The 24045-nt window shown below is 40.4% G+C and overlaps 1 protein-coding gene across 1 annotated transcript in view; it reads right to left on the reverse strand.

The window, feature by feature from the left end:
• Positions 1-5470: 5470 nt before the first annotated feature.
• LOC102812913 (thyrotropin receptor-like) overlaps positions 5471-24045 on the reverse strand; it is a 243370-nt gene continuing 224795 nt past the window's right edge. Inside the window, 2 exon segments of the mRNA XM_006864753.1 lie at positions 5471-6902; positions 10750-10938. Coding sequence (XP_006864815.1) covers positions 5489-6902; positions 10750-10938 — 1603 coding nt within the window. The 3' untranslated portion in view covers positions 5471-5488.

Raw genomic sequence — 24045 nt, forward strand, 5'->3', positions numbered from 1 at the left:
TATTCTAGGCTACACCTTCCCCACTTAAACTTTCCATCAACTCAAGGCATATATTTCCATCTTTAAGAAAGCCATCAAAGTCTTTGGTCTGCTGGTGGGACCATTTCTTCTGTTCACAGTGTAATTTTGGCTATATTTTATTTTATGATTCTTTATTGTTGTTTCAATGGAATTTGAAAGAAGATGGTGGTAAATATTGGCTCTCAGTCCATCACATTGAGCTGAAACATTTATATAATTTTTACATAAATGCATTGCTTCCAATGAGTAAATCTTGTCCCTTTAGGTATTTAGAATGAATGAGACTCAGTCACTCTATTATGTTATAATAGTCTTTGCTGAAGACTTCAAATAGTTAGGACTATTTGTTCTCTACTGGTTATTTTATTTTATTTTGGTGTTAGAATTTATTTTAATCAACATTTATAAAAGACAAATACATCATTTTTTGACATACTCTCCTTGCTGTTCAATACACTTTGGCCATCTCTCAACAAACTTTCATATTCCCTTATTATTATTATTATTATATTTTGACAGATGAGTGGTTAGATTTATTGAGCTATAATTTATAAACTATTTAATTCACCTATTCAAAGCGTTCAGTTCAATGGTTTGGGTTTGTAGTGTATCCAGAGTTGTACAAACATCACAATCATTTTTACAGCATTTTCATCACCCCCAAAAGAAACTCACACTTTTTAGTGGTCATACCATTCTTCCTTCCCCTGATTCTCCCAGTCCATGGATCTCCTGATTGATTGATTGATTGATTTGCATATTGTTTTTTGTTTTGTTTTGGGTGTGGGAATGTATACAGAAACACTCAGGAATATATCATTATTTAAACAACCAAAGGGCACATTCTGCAAGCCTGCCTCCTGGCTGCCAGCACCCAGCTCCTGTCTTTCCATGAGTCCAGAGTCCTCATCTGCTCTCTCTCTCTATGTCCTCATCTCTGCCTCCATCTCTGGTGTCGCTGCTTCTCTGGGTAGAGAATCACTCCGCTTGTGCTCTTCTACTTTGATGGTCCTAGGGTCCTCTCTTTCTGTACTGTAAGATTAACTACTTCCCCATTTTTGTTACAAAATGTCTACATTTACAGTTGTGACTATCACAATTAGTCATGATAGCAATTACAACTGAATCAGCAGAATCCTATCCACATCTCTTTTCACCAGACCCATCTAGACAAGATGAAAACTGTTCAGTAGGGACTCTACCTCCCTACTAAACACCCTCTTGAAAACCTGTAAACCAGTAACTTTGTGCCTTTATTGGCACTTCATTTTAGGTAGCCAATGTCTAAGTTGCCTGTCCCTATCTGCCCTGTGTACAGAGGGGATAGCATTGATACTTGATGTGAAGACTTCTTCCTTCTCAGTTGATATTTTGAGCTACTACAACCACAAGTATAGGTCAAGTTCATCAAATTGTAGCAATTTACACTTGTTTCCTTTATCAAAAATTGTTTTTTATTTTTATCTTCCTATTGTTGTTGTTGTTGTGTGCCGTGGAGTCGGTTCCGACTCATAGCAACCCTGTACAGGGTTTCCGAGGCTGTAAATATTTACAGGAGCAGAAAGCCTCATCTTTCTCCCATGGAATAGCTGGTAGTTTCGAACTGCTGACCTTGAGCTGAGTTCTTATTATCAAGCCATTGAGGCTAGGTGAAATGGGTATTATCTGCAAGTTTGGGTGTTCTTGTGCATCTCCCCTCACTTCATATCTGCTGGATACTTCACTCTTAGCTCTAGTCCTCTGTGGCTATGTCCTTGTCCATGGGCTCAAGTGTCCCCAGGTCTCATAACACTTGGGACTAACCAACCCTTCCTCTTCTCTCTCTCATCTCCAGGTCAATGGGAGTCTATGGAACATGGTTGAACTCACCCCATTTCTTCATTAATGCCTTTCCCCCTCTCCCAGTTATCAGTAGACCAGTGTGGTTGCCAGTAAGGTTACATGCCTGCTTATGTGTTCCCTTTGAGTTTCAGTCTTGGAGAAGAGTTTGTCCTGAAGGGAATTGATTGCTTGCCTTGATGGCTTCCTGGAGAACAACTTGCTTGTTTTTGTACTAGTCAATTCTCTAATTGTTATTATTTTTCGTTATTTTGATTATATTTTACTTCTTGGAGGCTATTTTTTGGTACCACTTCATAGTAGACATTTGTCTTTTCATTGGTGGTTTTTGGATTATCTATGAACCAAGAGTCAGTGAATTTCGGGGGTATTTTGAGAGACATTCCTTTGAGCAACATGCTGGAGAAATTTTAGGGTATGAATTTTGTGACATATATTATGAGTAGCCTTAGGCCTTTAATTCACACTAATTTGGGTCTCTTTTCAGAAAGCTGAAAGCTGTTAGAGAAAGTGAACTCTGGAAAGGTTTTATAGATTTATTATTGTCATTAGAGCACTATTTAAACTCCTACTGTGAATACTAAGCATTTGTTTGGCATAGTCGCTTTTACTATTTCTTTCTCTTATCCATCACCAAGGAGCTTTGGTAGTCTAGTGGTTACAAGTTGGGCTGCTAGCCTCCAGATCTGCAGTTCAAAACTTCCAGCTGTTCTACAGGAGAAAGATAAGGCTTTATGAGTCCGAACCGACTTCATAGCTCATAACCACCACCATCCATCACTACCTGTGAAGCAATCATAATTCATTTCACCTTGAGTAAGCTTTATTTTTCACATAGAGACCAACCATAATCATAGCATAGTGTTATCCTTATGTTGTTAATTGACAATCTGCAATTTATTTTTTAATATGGATTTATTAGCAAATGTGCTAATTATTTTTCCCATCTTTAGTTTTAACATATACAATGGTAACCCTAAAAGAAACTCACAAATTACAAAAAGCAAGACTCTGCGAGTCAGCATAAACATTTCATAGGAAAAAAAAATTATGACATGCAGCTAGCACAGAGTGTTCAATTTTAATAGCAATTCCATTGAAGTCACTTTTTAGGCCTATGTTTCCAAAGCATTAGTTCAGCTACTCAACGTAAAAGCACATAACTTATCACGGTGAGACATTTCAAAATGTCACAAGTGAAAGATACATGTCACAAGGTAACACTTTTGTTTCAGTTCATTAGATGCAAGTGAACTGATGGGTAAGTCATGATTTTTAGGTGTTTATAATACTTATCTGAACACATGCAAGTCTCAGTGACAACCGGAAATAGTCACAGTTGTGGAGAGATTCCAGGTGAGTCAAGGGAACCACCTACCTTAGGGGTCCATTTGGTTCATTAACCCTGTGCCACAATTTCAACAAAACAAGAACTCTTATCTTATGGTGCTGTTCACTGAGAAACAGTGCATGGGGGATTCTTTCCTAGCCAGAAATTAAGGGACTGTCTTTTCAGCTAAAGGAGCCTATCTGGTGACATGGTTAAAGCACTGGGCTACTTACTGTTGGAAGCTTGGCAGTTTGAACCCACCAGATGCTCTGCAGGAGAAAGATGTGGCTGTGTGCTTCCATATAGGTTTACAGCCTTGAAAACCTCCTGGGGCAGTTCTAGCCTATCCTTACAGGGTCGGCATCAGTCAGAATTGACTCGACAGCAACAGGTGTGTATTCTGGTTTTCTTTACAGATAACCGGAAGCATACATTTATCAATAGAGATCGTGATTGACACAACGGGGTATTACTGAGGAATAGAGGTTCTGTGTTCAGTGATCAGCAAGCATTGAGAAAAGGCTGGGAATTGCTACAAAGAAGAAACTGCCCTGACTGCTTCAGTATATATAGTATTGTGGACTGGAAGTGGCTAAGTAAAGATACCAATCCTTGAAGACACCAATTCTTGAAGATAAGTTCAGTGTTTTGCAGTGATTAGGGGAAGGAGAGTAGAAACTCTAAATAATCAAAATGTGCAAAACTAACTTTCATTCTATGATATGAGTCAGTATTGATTTATGTTTTTGGCTTGATAATTATAATAATGAGTATCTGATGAAACATTCATATCCAACCCAACATGGTCACTCAACAGAATTTTTGACTCAGACATTATAATTATAAATGGAATGAAGAGACCACTTCCTGGGTCCTATACAAAAAGTTGGCAAAAATGTCACTCTCTTTCTATTTCATTTTCTGTGAACTTTTTGAAGTCCTCTCCTATCTAGGCTCCAAAGAGAAGACAGCAGCCTCTCAAGATGGAAAAAAACAAAACAAAACATTCTACTTCCTTTGTGCTTTTCTTTCTCATTGTTACAGAAATATATGTTTTTTGAGAGAAAGGAATAGACATAGATAATTAAAACTGGAAGTGACCATTGAACTCCTTCACTTTTACAGAATTCTCAAGCCTACAGATAGATTGATTTGCCCAAGTTTCCATGGTTAACTGGGGTCCAACTTACTTTACTAATCAATGGATAATTTAGTGAGCTCCACCCATAACTCACACTTGTTGCTACTTAGAAATACTTTCTAGAGTTCATGTCCTTTATTTGATGAGACCAGCTAGGAAGAGCAGTACCTAATGTGCTAGGCCTCATACGCTGAACTCCTGCTTGTTTCTCCAGGCAACAAGTAACAGCTGGACCACATCAAGAATCCTTGTGAAGAGAGGATTACAAGTTTGAAAGAGTTAGAAAAAAGAACATAACTCAAAACTAAATCCTCTCCTTCATGTCTTGTAAAAGCTGTTCCTTGATTGGTGTCTTGTGGTGTTTGGCTTTTCAAATCCCTTTGATTGTACCAGGAATCATGAAATTGAACTGAGTCATTCTGGGCCCAATGTTATCTTGTGATCACCAATGCTATTAAGCATTGACTGTTTATTGACTTTTTAGTATAAAATATCATATAAAACTGAGCAGCTTGTTGTTGATATGACTCAGCTTATATTTACTGAGCATACTACACAATGCCATCTCTGCATTTAGTCATAAAGAAAGCCTTCCAGAGCATCAATTATTTTGATATGACCCAGGCTTCAGTTATGTTGGTAGCATCTCTTCTTTCTCTGAAGTGATGATTAGGTTAATACATCATGTCACCCTAGAGATGAACCCTCACTCATGAAATATCACCTACATAGTGGTTACGAATCGGGCTGCGAACCTTAAGGTCAGCGGTTCGAAACTACCAGCCGCTCCGCGGGAGAAAGATGAGGCTTTCTACTCCTGTAAAGATTTACACCCTTGGAAACCCTGTACAGGGTCGCTATGGGTTGGACCCGACTCAACGGCACTTAACAACAACAACAACAAGGGTTAGATTAGTTCAGTTGGGTGTTGTGTTTGTTGTTGGAATGTACGTTCAAGAAAACTTTTAAGTCTACCTATCACTGCAAATAGAGACCTGGTGTGGCACTATATGATAAGCACTGGACTGCTAACCACAGGGTTTACAATTCAAACCTGCCAGCTGTTCCTCAGAAACCCTACACAGGGTCGCTGAGTCGGAACCGACTCAATGGCATTTAGCAACAACAAAAATCATTGCAAATAGTGTAGAGACAGTCTATAAAACTGTTTGCTTGTATTCTTCTGAGATTTGGATTTGCTTATTTGGGGTTAGATGAGAGTTTTCAATCAGTTCATAGTTGTCTTGCATATTGGGAAGACTTTGTCTCATGTCCTGGATAACCTTTTGGACTTGAATACCAGTACTGTTCTTTGGAGAAACTCTCTGGCCCCTATATGCTTGAGCCTGGCGTTTACAGATGCCAAACTTGCTGAGTAAGATGAAAACATCCCTCTGAAAGGTCTTGGTGAAAATGGCATAGAGGAATGGATTGGCACAAGAATTAAGTGGGTAGAAAAGAACCAGCAAGATTTTGGAGTTGGTAACGGTGATGAGAGGCTTGTTCATAAGTGCTGACAGAGCATAGAATGAGATCGGGGCCATGCACATGAAGTCAGTGAAGATCAACACAGCCATCCTCTTAGCAATCTTGGTGTCTTTATCCACTGGGTTGTATTGGGGATTTCGGACGGTCATGTAGATCTTCACATAACAGAAGCAGACGATAATGAAAGCAACTATGTTGAGCAATAGAACAAGGACAATATAGGCCAGAGCAAGAGGGGTCTCTGTGTCCATGGGCAGGCAGATACTGACCTTGGCATAACTACTGACTCCCACCAAAGGGAGCAGGGCAAGTAGGAAGCAGCAAACCCAGCCCCCCACCATGATGACATATGCATGCCTGAGGTGGATCTTCCGGTCCAGGCGCATGGCGAAAGTGATGGCATACCAGCGCTCCAGGGTGATGATCGTCAATGTGTACACTGACAACTCACTGGCAAAGACAGTAAAAAACCCAGCTGTGTTGCAACCAGGGCCTGTCTGCCAGTCTATGGCATGGTTGTAGTACTCCGAGTGAGTGTATAGGTCTACAGAGGCAATAAGGAGCAGGTAGATCCCCATGCAGAAGTCTGCAAAGGCCAAGTTGCACATCAGAAAGCGAGGGACAGTCAGTTTGTAGTGGCTGGTGAGGAGGATAAACAAGACAAAGACATTACCCAGAAGAGCCAGCAGACTCACAAACCACACCACAATTCTCAGGAACTTGTAGCCCATTATGTCTTCACAGGGATTGAACTCATCTGACTTGGGGGTGCACACCATATCTTCATTGCCACCACACACAATGTAGTCATAATGACTGTCAAAGGCCTGTAGGGTCTCCTCCTGGGGATTTTTGAGCTCCTGTCCAAAACCAATGATCTCATCCTCTTGTTCTTCAAGAAACACATAATAATGAGAGTTGCTGGGGGCATCCTGGAACTTGGAGTTTTCTTTGTACCTAGCACTGCTGTCTCCTAGATCCTCCTCATATTCCTGGTAAAAGGGACCATTCAAGGCATTCACAGATTTCCTCTGACGCAGGCTCCGAATACTGCTCTCATTACACATTAAGGACTCAAGGATTCTGTAAGGCAACAAGAACCAAGTCACTGCCTGCTTAAAGCTTGTTAACGCTCCTGATAACATTTACAAAAATACCCAAACTCCTTACTATGGTCTACAGAATTCTACAAGATTCTATATGGTTAGGTCATGCCTGTCTCTCCTGTGTCATCTCTTATTACTTTCCTCAACAGTGAGCCAGATACATTAGCCTTATTGTTCATTTGCTATGACTTTGAGAACAGCAGTGATAAAAAAGAGTAGATGGCGGTGTCAGCCCTCACAAGTTAGAACCTGGCTCCGTTATTTACTAGTTGTTATATTTTGGGCAGGAGCCCTTGGGTGGTACAAACAGTTAAGCATTCAATTATTAGCCAAAAGGTCGGAAACAGGTCTGGTGATCTGCTTCCGAAATGTTACTCCCTTGAATATCATATGGAGCCATTCTATTCTGTATACATGGAGTTGCCAGTGTTGAAACTGACTACCAACAACAATAACCAACGCCTTGGGCAACTATATGAACATCCATTTAGTCATTTGTAAAATAAAATCAATCAGAGTATCTATTTCACACAGAAGTGTTAAAGAAATGCTGTTGTTGTTGTTAAGTGCCTTCAAGTGGGTTCCAGCACTTGATGACCTTGTATAGGGATTCCAAAGAGTGACTGGTGGGTTAGAACCACTGACGTTATTGTTAGCTATCCAGTGCTTATCCTACAGTGTCACACTAGGACTCTAGCCCAATGACTCTAGACTAATGAAACTTGTGAACTTCAGTCTCTATGACTCTGAGACCAGAGGAACTAGATGGTGTGGCTCTATCACTACTAACTGCTCTGAAAAGGATCTCATTAGAAGGTCTCAGATAGAGGGAAAGAAAATGTGGAACAAAACTTAAAATTATATATAAAAGAAGACTAGACTTACTGGTGAGAAAGAAACAGGAGGAACCTGAGACTACGGCTCTCGACTACCCTTCAGGTTTGAAAATGAACTCACCCCAGTGGTCTGCTTTTCGGTCAAGCAGTAGATAAACACACCTATACACCTATACACCCTATAGATGTATGGGGGCTACCACAACATTAGTAAGGTATGCTCCTCATAAAACGGTCAATCATTCTAAATCAAAAGGGCAACTTAGGGAGAAAGTTGAGAAGGGATGGGAGGGGGTGGTATGGAAGAAAGGAAGCAGGATAACTTGTTGCAGGGAGGACATTGCAATCATTGAGATGAAGCAAACGTCTGATTTGTTGAAGGTACAACTAATGATATTATCTATAAACCTTCACTCAATTCCCAGTAAAAAGTTAAAAAAAAAAAATAAAGAACTAGATGAGTTTATTTTACTAGCACCATACAAACGTTGACTGTATTTTGATCCAGGGCTTTAGCATGAAAACCTCATGACCACTGTACTCATTATCCATTTGTAGAGTCAAATCAGCTACCTTCTCTGATAGCCTTAAAGAAATAGTCTCATCCTTTAAAAAATTTTCTTTATAACACTATCTGGTATTTTATTATTTGCCTATTTATTTTCTGATTTCTCCCATAGAATATAAATTCCATGTGAGAGGGCCTCCTCTCACTGTCCTATTCACTGTAGCTTCAGTATCAGAACAGTGTTAGGCACATACCAAAGCCCATACCAAACCCATTGCCATCGGTAGGTGCTCAATAAATAGTTGTTGAATAGTGGAGTCCTGGTGTAGCGCTGTAGGATAAGAATTGGACTGCTAACCACAAGGTCGGCGGTTCAAATCTACCAATCATTCTTAAGAAACCCTAATCAGGGTTGCCATGAGTCAGAGCCAACTCAATAGCACTTAACAACTACAACAATGGAAAATACAGTCATGCTCAAAGAACCAAGGCATTGTTTCCTGGCCTACCAGACTCACACAAACGGAATTGTTTAACCTACGTCAGCTACTGAGCAGATTTTGATTCACTTACTAGGCTCTGGTAAAAACCCCCACTAGACTGGCTATTCTGACCTATTTGGAAGTTAAACAGAAATACAGACCAAGCCCCTGAAGACCACCTTAGCCTCCCACCCTGCCCCGGTCTTCTACTCAGTGCACAAGGCATCAGTATAGAATCTTCTGTCACTATCTCCACTTCTCACTCTTAACTTTTCTTTAACTGTAGTTTTGCCCATATTGGCCTTCTTTCCCAGGTGTTCAACTATCCTGTTTCCTCTGCCTTCACAAAATCCAAAAAACCCACTGCCATCTAGTTGATTCTGATTCATAGTGACCCTGTATAGAGTCTCTGAGACTGTAAGTCTTCATGGGAGCAGATTGTCTCATCTTGCTCTCACGTAATGGTTGGTGGGTTTGAAGCACCAACCCCATGGTTAGCAGTCCAACACTCTCACCTCTAGATCCCTGTTCGTGGTTTACTGGAAATATGAGTACAGAAATTCAGCCAGTAAGCATTTATATAGGAGTTAAAAGGAAGTGAGTAAGAGACAAATGAAGTTGGAGTTAGGCAAATAGGGGGAGAAGTACATGAGATATAAAGGGGCAAATAACGCAATGTATGTCAGGGCAAGAGTCAGAAAAGGTAAAAAGATAATAAAGGTCATTCTTCACAGCATCACAAGCAGCATAATATAAAAACAACACATAGTGTAGCTTATATTTACTTCATTCTGGTGGTGGTGTTTATGTACTGTGGAGTCGGTTCCAACTCATAGTGACCCTGTACAGGGTTTCTGAGGCTGTAAATCTTTATGGGAGCAGAAAGTCTCATCTTTCTCCCGTGGAACAACTGGTAGTTTTGAGCTGCTGACCTTGCGGTTTGCAGCCCGATTCGTAACCACTATGCTATCAGAGTGCCTTTATTCTAGACACTGTGATTTTCCAGTTGCTGTCGAGTCAATTTCAACTCATGGTGACCTCATGTATGTCAGAGTAAAATGGTACTCTGTTGTTTTTAAGTGCTGTCGAGTCAGTTATGACCCATAGCAACCCTGTATAGGGTTTCTGAGCTGTGGCTGGTGAGCTTGAACCACTGATCTTGCAGATCAAACCGACTTTGCAATCCAATGCACCACACCAGGACTCCAAATCAAAACAAAAAACCCCAGAAACTGTACTCTAGAGGGTTCTTATTAGCTAAATTTCCCTAGGTAGATCAATAGGTCTTTCTTTCCTAGCACCTCCAGGTGGACTTGAACCACCAGTCTTTTGGTTAGCAGTCAGCACTTTAACTGTTTCCACCACTCAGGGACTCTGGCATTGTGACAATTTACTTAGTTTTCAGTTTATCATTGGATCTTGTCAAAATCCCTATGAATGATAGCTTTATGATTTCCATTCTCAGAGGCTGAGGGTTTATATAAATTAGCTGCAGTAGCACAGCTAGGAAGCAGCAGAACTGGGTTCCAAATCCAGCTGACTCTAAAGCACACACACATGTTAGCAAATAGATCAAGTATGGGGTCATGGTGTGGCTCTGTAGGATAAGCACCAAACTGCAAGGTCAATTTGAACCTTAAGGTGGAAACCCTATACAGTGATGCTATGAGTCAGAACTGACTTGGCACACAACAAATAGATCAGGTAATCCAATTGTTGGACTGTTGTGTCCTTAGTAAGTTTGCACCATGCTAGTAGCATCTAACATGCATTGTGATGTCTAATAAGTAGTGTAGCTAGAGGTCAGTAATTATGTCTGTGTAGCTTGCCATGCACAAGTCACCAGGTCATTATTGCCCCATGGATTTCTTGTTTCTGGGATTGCCTCTGATTCTCCTCCATCTGGTATCAAATCACAAAGTTTTTCTCCCAAACCCAGAAATTCATTTAACATCCACCAAGGCCTTCTGTCATTTATTCCAGACCCGTACCACTTACCCTCTGATTTTCTTCTGATTCTTAAAAGCACAACAATGACTTGGATAAGAAAGGTCAGCTCGTGTAAGGTGAAGGAAACTCAAGGAAAGTGGGAGTTTCTTTAGAGTCCAAGTGTTTTTTGCTATCAATTCCTTCAGGTGCTCTAGGCCTTTAGATGGCAGGGCTTTCACGCTGGTATAGGAGACATCCCTGCAAGGGAAAGAACAGAACAAAACAAAGTAGTGAGCAGCCAGGGACTTTAGTCCAAGAAATCCAATGAATCTGACCTTAATGGGGAGATGACATGTTCCTTTTTACTATTGAATGTGCACTCTGAGTTCCTTACATACAGCCTCTGGTTTGTGGAGGAGTCCCTGGGTGGAGCATATGATTAAGGGCTAGATTATTAACTAGAAAGATTAGAAGTTTGAGTCTACCCAAAGACACCTTGGAAGTAGTGCCTGGCAATCTACTGAAAAGATCACAACCACTGAAGGCCCCCAAAAGCACTGTTCTTCTCTGCACCACATGGAGTTGCCGTAAGTCAGACTACATGAGAATTGATTTTCTTGCTGGTTTAACAAGTGATATATTAAGCTTCTAAGCCAATCTTTTGGTGTCCTGGTGTGCAGTGGTTAAAGTGCTTGGTTGCTAACTGAAAGGTTAGTGGTTGAAACATCCCAGCCACTTTGTGGAAGAAAGAGGTGCCAGCTACTTGCATAAAGACCACCAGTTCTAATCTGTCTTACATGGTTACTTGAGTTGGAATGGACTTCTGGTGTGGTGCTGTAGGATTGGCACTGGACTTTGAACCACAAGGTCGGCAGTTCAAACCTACCACTTGTTCCCTAGAAACCCTATACAGGGTCATTATGAGTTGGAACTGACTTGATGGCACTTATCAATAACACCAATGAGTCGGAATAAAGTTGACAGCAATGGATATTAAGCCAATATTTTAGAAGGGACTCCCTTTTTTATTCTTGGAATCCCAGTGTGCAGCAATACAAATATTTTCATAGCAAGTTTATTTTACCCACTGCAATACATGCAAACTCTTGGAATCAGAACTGCATGTCAGTTTTTCTTTGGAAAACAACACTATATAACCAGTCAAGAGTCTCAGGGATAAGAGGAATAAAATTGAGTAGACTCAAAGGGACCTGGATTGCTCTCAGTCCCTACTGGACTAGGGTTTGGGGACTGATAAACTGCTGAGAGGGATCATCATCAGTATCAGGAAAATCTTCTCCTAATGATGCAGACTTTGGAAGTGATAACTAGTCTCACTGTGAATTCCTGATAGAGAGCAACTTTCACAGTGACTTTAGAAGGCTGTAGTTGCATTCTTCAAGTATTTACATTTACATATTACATTCCCAAATCTGAAATGCAATTCAAGTCACTTCTGAAAACAATGAGCTCAGGGTGTGTGTGTATGTATAGAGGTGGGGTTGGGTGTATGTGTGTGGGGTGTGGTGGGTGTGATGGGTGTGGTGGGAGGCAGTGGTTTGGAAAGGTGACACTAAGAACATTTTAGACATTTGTTGTTGTTAGGTCCCTTCGAGTTGATACTGACTCATAGCGACCATATGCACAACAGAACGAAACACTGCTCGGTCCTGGGCCAACCTCACAATTGTTGCTACGCTTGAGTCCACTGATGCTGTCACTTTGTCAATCTAGCTCGCTAGGGGTCTTCCTCTTTTTCTCTGACCCTCCACCTTACCTAACATGATATCCTTCTCCAGTGACTGGTCTGTCCTGACAACATGTCTGAAGTATGGCCATCTTGGCCTCCAAGGAGCACTCTGGCTGTATTTCATCTAACACAGATCTATTTGTTCTTTTGGCAGCCCATGGCACTTTCAGTATTCTCATCCAACACCATAACTCTAATGCATCAGTTCTTATACAGACTCCTTATTCACTGTCCAACTTTCACATGCATATGAGGTTACTGAAAATACCATGGCTTGAGTCAGGTGCACCTTAGTCCTCAAACTGATATCTTTGCTCTTCAACACTTCAAAAAGGTCTTGTATAGCAGACTTGCCTATGATTCTGTAACTGCTGCTACCATGAGTGTTGATGGCTGATCTGAGAAAAAATGAAATCTTTGACAGCTTCCATCTTTTCTCCATTAAAAAGAATGTTGTTTATTGGTCCAGTGGTGAGGATTTGCATATTCTTTATATTGAGATGCAATCTATACCGAAGGCTGTGATCTTTGATCGCCATCAGTAAGTACTTTTAAGTCTTCTTCACTTTCAGCAAGCAAGGCTGTATCAATCATCTGCATATTGCAGGTTGTTAATGAGTCTTCCTCCAATGCTGTTGCCATGTTTTCCTTCATATAATCCAGTTTCTTGGATTATTTGCTCAACATACAGGATGAATAAGTATGGTAAAAGAATACAACCCTGTTGAATGTATACATTAGTGTTTCTAAAGTAGAGTTAAATTCATGGCTTTTATGTGACATTCTTTGTTTTTTCTCAATTTCAGTGAGTCCATATATATATATGGAGCTCTGGTAGCGTAGTGGTTACGAATCGGACTGTGAACCTTAAGGTCAGCGGTTGGAAACTATCAGCCGCTCCGCGGGAGAAAGATGAGGCTTTCTACTCCCGTAAAGATTTACACCCTCGGAAACCCTGTACAGGGTCACTATGGGTCGGAACCGACTCGATGGCACTAAACAACAACAACACAACATGTATATATATATTTAACTTGCATTATCCGATAACTTGAATAAAATGGAAATTTAACCCAAAATTCCTCTTATTTGATATTTTATCAATTAAAATATTCACTAAATAATTTTTAGAGATGGCAATTACATTTTGCTTTATATCTAATTAGTATTGTGTGACTAACAAGTGAAGAATTCCAATTATTTACAACTTCTTCCTCCCCATTACTGTATTGTATTTAGTTGAGATTCATCATCTCAGAGTTCAAGTCTGCTAGACTTGTAACTCAACACAGGGCATCTGTACTCAACCTTGTCCACCATAGAACTGGGACCATTGTGGGGTGAGTGTGCTGTGTTTACTATTCTGCTTTTTATTGAATTGAAGAATTCTCTAATTCTTGTCTAGTAATAACAATGACCCTTGATCTTTGTTAGCATGTGATCCCCAGACAATGTTTGGTATTAAGGAAACACATTTGGGAAACTGGCATAAACGAACAACTTTGAAATTAGTAAGGGATTGAAGGATATTTTAGAGGCAGTCTTCAGCACAACTGAAGTAGATAAAGCTGAATTTTGTTCATCTGATGTTTTCACCACTAAATAAGAGTGCATCTCTTATTTTATTTGCCATACTTTGCTGATTGTTTTAATCTTAAAGAATTTATTCATTTTAATAGATATTCCTTGAGAAAATGCTTTAGTAACTATCTTATTTACTATTGCTGCTTAATACAATATCCCAACACTGGAGGTGGTGGTTATGGGCTGTGGAGTCGGTTCTAACTCATAGTGATCCTGTATAGCATTTCCGAGGTTGTAAATCTTTACAGGAGCAGAAAACTTCATCTTTCTCCCACAGAACAGCTGGTAGTTTCAAACTACTTGCCTTGAAGTTAGCGTCCTGACTCGTTACCATTATGCTACCCCAGTTCCTTAACACTAAATGGTATAAAACAACAATCTTTTAATTATGAACATAGTTTTGTGGGTCAGGAATTTGAGCAGGGTGGCATAATGAATAATTTAATATGCCTCTTCTAGCCTTAGTTTTTATCATTTCTACCAAATAACATTTTTGTCCTGATGGTTCTGGGTAAGAGAAGGCATGAGAAGATGCTGACAGGATGATGTAATTCAGTTGTGAGTGGTTAACAGGGTTAACTGTGATTGTAAAAACCCAGAGCTCTAATGGGTATAAAATCAGCCATCTCATTTTATAAACACAGTGACACACGAATGGGGGTTCGAATTACTATAAAAAAGAAAGAGCCAGGAGTGGAGTGTGTCCTTTGGACCCCAAGATCTCTGCGTTGAACTCCTGGACCCAGGGATGGAGAGCTTTGGCACTAGAGGAGTAGCAGAGCAGTGAAACAGCAGTAGAAGCAGAACCAAGGCCTTAGAGCATGAGACAGAGCCGTGGTCTTCCGAGCTCATGGAGCAAGTAAAGCTGAGTGACTGGACAGGAAGCTTGCTTGTAGAGTAGGGTGTCTCCAGTACTTAATTCAGGGAACTTGATTTGCTGACCCACAGAGCTAGAGCTAGTGGTTTCAAATTGAGACCCCTGGTGGAATGGTGTGTCCTGTTGGTATTTATCGACAGTCCTAAAAGAGCTTTGTAACTTTGGTGTAATAGAGAAAGTCTGACTATGGGCATGGCTGAGGGAAGGCTACCCTGACTGGAACAACCATGCCCAAAGCATTTCTAACCCTCACTTGTAACCTGGTAAATTTTCTAGTAAGCTCAAGAGCTGTGAGTATGTTGTCTGAGTTCTGTGTGTCCTTGGCAATGATTTAACTGAAGCCAGCTGAATGGAGAATGCAGTGGGAGAAATTGTTGGTGCCACATTTCTTTAGCAGGGCATGGTGAGGATGCTTTACTCTTGCTCTGTGATGTCTGGGGCTTAGCTGGGAAGACTTTAAAGTTGGGGTGACTCCATGGCTGGGAGCCAGAATTATCTGAAGTTTCTTTCACTCACACGGAAATTTCCAGAACTGAGACTGTTGGTACAGCCTCTCCATATGGCGTGGACTTCTCACATCACATCGTCCAAATTCTGATAAGGAATGTTCTGAGAAGAAAAACCCAGAGAACAAACGTCCTCAAAGAACCAGGCAGCATCTGCATGGCCTTTTATAACCTAGCTTCAGTAGTTACATAGGGATCCTGGTTTGCACTAACAGTGGACTCCTGGTGTGATGTTGTAGGATCAGCACTGGACTGTGAACCACAAGGTCAGCAGTTCAAACCTACCAGGTGCTCCTCAGAAACCCTGTACAGGGTCACTATGAGTTAGAACGGACTCTACAACAACAGCCACTGACCTACAGTTTGACAGCCCGAGCCCACCCAGCATCACCAAAGAAGAAACATTTAGTGACCTTATACTATGAAAATCACAGCCAAGGACACCCTATGGGGCAGTTCTATTCTGTATCTTATGGAATTGTCCTGAGTCAGAATCAATTTGATGGCAACAGGTTTTAGTTTTAAAAAGCCATATGGTGTTATTTCTTCCCAAATCTTTCTATTGCAGCCATACAAGATTGCCCAGATGAAAACTGGGGGATATCGAATGTACATCTCATTGGAAGGCATGTGAAATAATTTGGTGCCATATTTTTAAACTGCTACAGTAATCTAAATGGTGAAGTATCAGTGAGGCAAGTAGGTGTTGAAAACTGACAACTTAATTGTTCTGTAAATCTGTAGGGTTCACCGTGAACCAGTACTGTAATCCCCTGTAATACAGACCCCTGAAACATTCACCAAATGTGAATCAAACCCCAAACCAGGTGACACTGAGGTGGCTCCAAATCATGGAGACCCCATGTGTGTCAAAGTAAAACACTGTTTCAAAGAGTTTCCAGTGGCTTGAGTTTTTGAAGTAGATCACAAGGCATCTTCTGAGGTGTCTCTGGGTGGACTCAAACCAGCAAACTTTGAATTAGTAGTGAGTGTGTAAACCATTTGCATCATCCAGAGTCTTTGAACCATACCCCAGACCAACGGAATTATAGGACCAGAAATATAGATAATTTAACAAGCTCTCCAGGTGACTCAGAAACTCATCTTAATTTTCAGAACATTTTTATGAAGGTGGTAGATACTGAGCTTAGATAAAGACAAGGAATAGTCTATCCAAAGAGACAGCAAAGCAAGAGTGGTACTTTCTTCCTCTGGTCTAAAGTTCTCAGGTTTTTCCCTACCCTTATCTTCAGACTTCATAGTCTTTAAGCACAGATCCAGGTGCAGAAACCCTTCTGAGACTCATTACGAATCTGGAAGAGAAGAATTGGTACTATAGTGTGAGTGTATCCCAGGTGGTCTCTTGTAGGGTCCCAGTGGGGCTGTAACTGGGAGGGTTGCTTAGGCAGGTATGTAGAAAGAAGGTGTTTGCAATGTGTATGAACTTTATGATAGAAACCTCTATATCATAATGGGTGCTTGGCATAAACTAGGTGCTCAAAGTAGTTTAGTTTCCTCCTTGCCCCAATTTGGAGTTTATCTGACCTTAAGCTGAAAGTAAAGAATTTTGGAAATGTAGCTATCATTCAGATCTTGACTTGCATATCCAAGTTCTAATTTAACATCTCTACTTGGATGCCTCACAGGCATCTACAATTTAACAGGTACATCAAACCAAAACTGAGCTTTTGAAGCCCATTCCAATCTGTTTCTCCTTTATTTTTCCCTGTAGTAGTAACTAGCACTCCATCCACTCAGTTGCCTAAATTAGAAATCTGGGAACCACTATAACCATGTTGAGCTTCCTTGCCTCCATTGCCCCCATCAATATTTGATATAGCAAAAGACCTGTGGCTTTGAACTCCAAAGGAATCTCAAATCCATATATTTTCATCTCTAATGCAAGTTTTCACACTCAAGCTAACATCTCCAGCTGTAATAGGTCCCTCCTCCCCCATGGGCTAATTAGCACATGAAACTGTGTTAGATCCTAGGAAAAATACTGGTTGAGTGCTGAATTATATGACACTTAGCCCAACTCCACAGTTGAAGTATTTAATTGCAAACAAAATGCATTTGAGCTGATTCCTGGCTGACAGTTTGCAGTCTAATTGTCTAGGTCAGGAGGACTATCTTGGATGAAGTGTCTAATGAAAGTAAAAGGAATTGTATCTGAAGAGAGTGAGTCTTTCAGAATTATATACAGGGTGAGAATATCACTGATGTCTACTGATGTCCGAAGAAAAGAACCTTGAAGTATTTGAAGCTGCAGGAATAACAAATTGCTCCTCAAATGGAATTATTCACTCCAGTATCATCAAACATTGGAACAATTTTCGTTTTTGTGACATGTTTTGACATCACAATTATCATTTAAGATTAACTTTTGGTGAATCCAATTGCAACTTAAATAAGCACTAGTTGGCTTGCCAATGTTCCAACAGCAATTGAAAGTCTCTTTTCTCTTCACCTGCAATAAATGTGGATTTTTCTCAAGGTCAATATGCAGAAGCTGCTTCATTATAAATGTGCAGTCATGTCTGTAAATTGGTAGATAAGTTGCATCTAAGAGTAGAATATTTGTTTATGACTTTAAAGGCTATTTAACTAAAATATCAATACTAAAAATAATTTAAATGAATAAAAACTAAGTTCAAGAGTGTGAGTTTGTCTAATAAATTGTTTTTAAGTATTTAAAAATACATTAATTCAATAAATATTTTTTATTGTGGTGCTATAGGATAAGCATAAGGAGCTCTGGTAGCGTAGTGGTTACGAATTGGGCTGCTTATCTCATGGTCAGCAGTTCAAAACTACCAGCTGTTCTGTGGAAGAAATATGAGGCTTTCTGCTCCTGTAAAGATTTACAGCATTGGAAACCTTGTACAGGGTTGCTATGAGTTGGAACCGACTCCACAGCACATAACAACAACATAGGATAAGCACAGGACTGCTAACTACATGGTAGGCAGTTCAAACCCATCAGTCACTCTGTGGGGAAAAAGATGAGGCTTTCTGCTCCCATAAAGGTTTACAGCCTCAGAAACTCTATACAGGCTCGCTCTGAGTCAGAATCAACTTGATGGCTGTTGGTTGGTTGACTGTGTCCCAGGTGTATCTCTAGATGCAGGAACTAAGCTGTTGTTGTTAAGTGCCGTCGAGTTGGTTCCGACCCATAGTGACTCTGAACAGGGTTTCCGAGGCTGTAAATCTTTACGGGAGAAGAAAGCCTCATCTTTCTCCCAGGGAGCAGCTGGTAGTTTAGAACTGCTGACTTTGAGGTTTGCAGCCCGATTCGTAACCACTATGCTACCAGAGCTCCTTGAGGGAACTATTGTTGTTGTTACGTGCCGTGGAGTCGGTTCCGACTCATAGCGACCCTGTACAGGGTTTCCGAGGCTGTAAATCTTAACGGGAGCAGAAAGCCTCATCTTTCTCCCGCAGAGCAGCTGGTAGTTTCGAACTGCTGACCTTACGGTTAGCAGCCCGATTTCGTAACCACTACGCTAGCAGTACATAAAATAGGCAGAAATTTCGGCTCTTGTGTTGCTTGCATTCTAGTGGAGATAGAGTAACAATAATAAATAAATAAAAAACCTCAAAACAAAAAACTAAATTATGTAGTATGTTAATACTGTGAAGTTTAAAATAAGGAAGAGGGAAGAGAGTACCCCTGAAATAGAGTCACAATTAGAGATTGGAGGCTTCACTGAGGAGACAGCTGAGACAGAACTGAAAGAGATAAGGAAAAGAGCCATTAGGTATCTAAGACAAGAGCATTCCTGTTAGAGGGATCAAGCAGTGTTGGTAGGAATTCATCTGGTGTGTTTGAGGGATCAAGGAGACCAGCATGACTAGAGCTGACAGAGTGAGGGAACAGAACACACTGAAAATCCAGAGAGGTAACTGTAGCCAAATGATGTGTGTTTTTGAAGGTCATTGAAAGAATTCTGCCTTTTAATTAAAGAGAGGACAAAGTCTTCAGAGCAATTGTGTACTCTGACTTATATGGGGCAGTTTGAGAAGACAAAGTAAAGTGTTATAATGAAATGTGCAAAGATTTGAAATTAGAAAACCCAAAGTAAAGAATTTACACAGCATTTCTCAAACCAAAAAACTGCAGGGAAAAGTCAAACCTCAGATTACCATATTGAAGAATTCCCTGGGAAAAATATTGAATGACACAGGAAACATCAAAAGAAGATGGAAGGAATACACAATCCCTGTACCAAAAATAATTATTGGTCAATGCCCACCTATTTCAAGAGGTATCATATGATCAAAACCCAATGCGCTGAAGGCATTGGTAAAAAATAAATTAATAAAAGGCTCCAGGGATTGATGGAATACAAGTTGAAATGTTTCAACAACTGATTCAGCACTGGAGACACTCCTCTGTGCCAACTGATTAGAAGAGATCCATATTTGTGGAAATTACTGAACAATATCATTAACATCACATGCAAGTAAAATTGGCTGAAGATCATTTAAAATCAATTGTAGCAGTACAACAACAGGGTGGTGTCAGAAATTCAAGATAGATTTACAAGAGGATATTGAACAAAGGATATCATTGCTGATGTCAGGTGGATCTTGGATGAAAGCAGAGAATACCAGTATAGATGTTTACTTGTGCTTTATTAACCATGAAAAAACATTCGATGGTGTGTATCATAACAAACTATGGATAACATTGTGAAGACTAGCTATTCCAGAAGACTTAATTTTGTTCATGGGGAACCTGTCCATAGACCAAGAAGCAGTCTTTAGAAAAGAAAAAGGGGATGGTGAATGGTTTAAAATCAGGAAAGTTGTGTGCCAGGATTGTATCCATTAACCCTATTTATTCAATCTGTATACTGAGCAAATAAACTGAAAAGCTGGATTATACAAAGAAGAATGTGACATCAGGATTGGATGAAGACTCATTAACCACCTGAGATACGCAGTTGAGCCAACCTTGCTTCCTGGAAGCAAAGGAGACTTGAAATACTTATGAAGATCAAAAACTACAATCATCAGTAGGGATTGCACCTCAGTGTAAAAAGAACAAAATTCCTCACAACTGGATCAATAAATAACATCATGGAGTCCTGGTGTGGTGCTGAGGGTTAACACGCCAGACTGCAAAGTCATTTGAACTGCAAGGTTGGCAGTTCAAACTCACCAGCTGCTCCCTGGAAACCCTATAAAGGGTTGTTAAGGGCCAGAACCACTCGACAGCACTTAACAACAACAACAACAACTGGAGAAACTATTGAAATTGTTAAAGACTTTATTTGGTTTGGATCCACAATCAATGCTCATGAAAGCAGCAGTCACGAAATCAAACATTGATTGCATTGGGAAAACCTGCAAAAGACCTCTTTAAAGTACGACAGAGTCTAGGTGTCAATTTGAAGACAGGTGCACTTGACCACACCTTGGTATTTTTACTTGCCTATAGTGTGGCGCTGTATGTTAATGTGCCAGACTGCAAAGCCATTTGAACTGCAAGGTTCGTGGTTCAAGCTCACCAGTTGCTCCTTGGAAACCCTATACAGGGTCGCTATGGGTCGGAGTTGACTCGACGGCACTCAACAACAATATATGCATGTAAAAGTTGGACATTAAATAAGGATTACCATAGAAAAATCAATGCATTTGAATTATGGTATTGTTAAAGAATATTGAAAGTACTATAGACTATCATTAGAACAAGCAAATCTGACTTGGAAGAAATACAGCCAGAATGTTCCTTAGAGTCAAGAACGGTGAGACGTCATCTCTTGTACTTTGGACATATCAGAAAGGACAAATCCCTGGATAAGGATATCATGCTTGCTGAAGTGGAGAATCAGTGAAAAAAATGGAAGGCTCTTGATGGGATGGATTGACTCAATGTCAGTAACAATGGGCTCAAACATAACAGTTGTGAGGATGGCATAGCACCAGGCCAGGTTTCCTTCTGTTGTGCTTGTTGTTAGGTGCCATCAAGTCAGTACCAACTCATAGCGACCTTATGCACAGCAGAACGAAACACTGCTTGATCCTGGGCTAACATCACTACTGTTGCCACGCCTGAGTCCATTGATGCTGCCACTTGGCCAATCCATTTCCTTGGGGGTCTTCCTCTTTTTCTCTGACTCTCCACCTTACCAAACATGATATCCTTCTCCAGTAACTGCTCCCTCCTGACAATATGTCCCAAGTATGAAAGATGAAGTTTGGCCATCCTGGCCTCCAAGGAGCACTCTGGCTGCACTTCTTCCAACATGGATCTGTTGGTTCTTTTGGCAGCCCATGGCACTTTCATATTCTCATCCAACACCATAACTCAAAAGCATCAATTCTTCTAAGGTCTTCCTTATTTACTGTCCAGCTTTCATGTGCATATGAGGTTAATGAAAATACCATAGCTTGGGTCAGGCACACCTTAGTCTTCAATCTGACATCTTTGCTCTTCAACACTTTAAAACTTGCAGCAGATTTGCCTAATGCAATACGTTGTCTGATTTCTTGACTGCTGCTTCCGTGAGTGTTGATAGTTGATACAAGAAGAATGAAGTCCTTTACAACTTCAATCTTTTCTCCATTGATAAGAATGCTGTTTATTGGTCCAGTGGTGAGGATATTTGTTTTCTTTACATTGAGATGCAATCCATACCGGATGCTGTGCTCTTTGATCTTCATCAGTAAATGTTTTAAGTCCTCTTCACTTTCAGCAAGCAAGATTGTATCATCTGCATATCACAGGTTGCTAATGAATCCTCCTCCAATCTTGATGCTACATTTTTTCTTCATAAAACCCAGCTTCTTGGATTATTTGCTCAGCATACAGGTTGAATAAGTATGGTGAAAGAATGCAACCCTGTCACAGACCTTTCTTAATTTTAATGTTCCCATGTTCTGTTCGAACAACTGCTTCTTGGTCCAGGTACAGATTCCTTTTGAGAACAATTAAGTGTTCCAGAATACTCATACTTCGCAATGTTGTCCATAGCTTGTCATGATCCACACAATCGAAAGCCTTTGCATAGTCAATAAAGCACAGGTAAACATCTTTCTGATATTCTCTGTTTTCAGCCAAGATCCATTGGACATCAGCAATGATATCCCTCATTCCACAGCCTCTTCTGAATCTGGCTTGAACCTCTGGAAGTTCTCTGTCAATGTATGCTTGCAGACGCTTCTGTATTACCTTTAGTAAAACTTTACTCACATGGGATATCAAAGAGATTATCCGATGATTTCCACACTCCATTGGGTCACTGAGGAGGCGGCTCTTCCCCAGTCGCATTTTGAGTGCCTTTCAACCTGAGGGGCTCATTTTCTGGCACTATATCTGATAGTGTTTCTCTGCTATTCATAAGGTGTTCAGGGACTAAATATTCGAAAGTAGTTCGTCATTCCTTCTTCCTAGTCTGTCTTCATCTGGAAGCTCATCTGAAACCTGTCCACCATGGGTGACAATGCTGGTATTTAAAATACCAGTGGCATAGCTTTCAGAATCACAACAACTCACAGGCCACCACAGTATGACAGACAGACAGACAAGTGGTGGTCTACTGTGCATAGTGTTGCTCTAAGTTGGAACTGACTTGATGGCACAGAATAAGAAACAACAACATAATTTAAAAAGATAAATCTGGTTTCTGGTTTGAAAGTAAGTAGACCAAAGGGAGCAAAGGGAAACCAAAAAGAGTCTAGAAAAGAGATGGTGTGTTGGCATAAAGTGGTCACTTGGAGATGTTGAGGATGTTTGTAATTTGGATGAAAGGTAGAGTCGGTGACAATTACTGAATAGATTGGACGTAGGGTTTGAGAGACAAAGGAGTTAGGAATGATTCAGAAATTTCTGGCATGTACTTAGATAAATGGAGTTGCTATTTTCTGAATTGGGAAGTGACAGTTGAGGCTGATTCAAGGGAATGAAGTGGTTCAGTTTTTCACATACAAAGTGTGAGATATGTAAGACAAATCCAGGTGAAGATGTCTAGTAGGCAGTGGTTTACAAGTCTGACATTTGAGAGAGTTGTCTGGCCTGAAAGCAGTACTGAGGAAGCAGGGCATCTATCTAATCTGATTTAAATAAACTGTTCATGCCTTTACAATGTGACCCAGTAATTAGCATGGTTCAACATCTATTCTACTTTAAGATTCCAAGCTATTGATGCCCGCCAGCTATACTGTTCTCAAATGAAGATGGACTTGCAACATGAATTTGCATAGTTTATCTGTGCAACTTAGCTACTGTGGGCTCAATTTCAGAGATCCCATAAGGAAAGAGGGATTCCTTTTCTAACTTTAATGCCAAGACAAACAACTGAGAAACAGAAAAGTAGAACTATCATTTCTCTTCCCAAGGCTTTGATTTGGAATTATTCATCACTCAGCAGACATTTACTGAGCTTCTGCTGTATGTGAGGCATAGTTCAATGCACTGGGATTACAACAGTGGAGACAACAGACAAAAGTTACTTGTCTCATCACACTTACATATTATGGCAGGATGGAGACAGTAAACCAATAAGTAAACATCTAGAAAGTCAGATGGTTGTCCACCGGTGTCTTTACAACCTTGGAAAAGGCTGGGGCTCACTTGAAGGGTGGTGCCAAAAGGGTAATCATCTCTGCCCCTTCTGCTGATGCCCCCATATTTGTGATGG

Source organism: Chrysochloris asiatica, unplaced genomic scaffold (genome assembly GCF_000296735.1).
Source record: "Chrysochloris asiatica unplaced genomic scaffold, ChrAsi1.0 scaffold00070, whole genome shotgun sequence".
NCBI lineage: Eukaryota > Metazoa > Chordata > Mammalia > Afrosoricida > Chrysochloridae > Chrysochloris > Chrysochloris asiatica.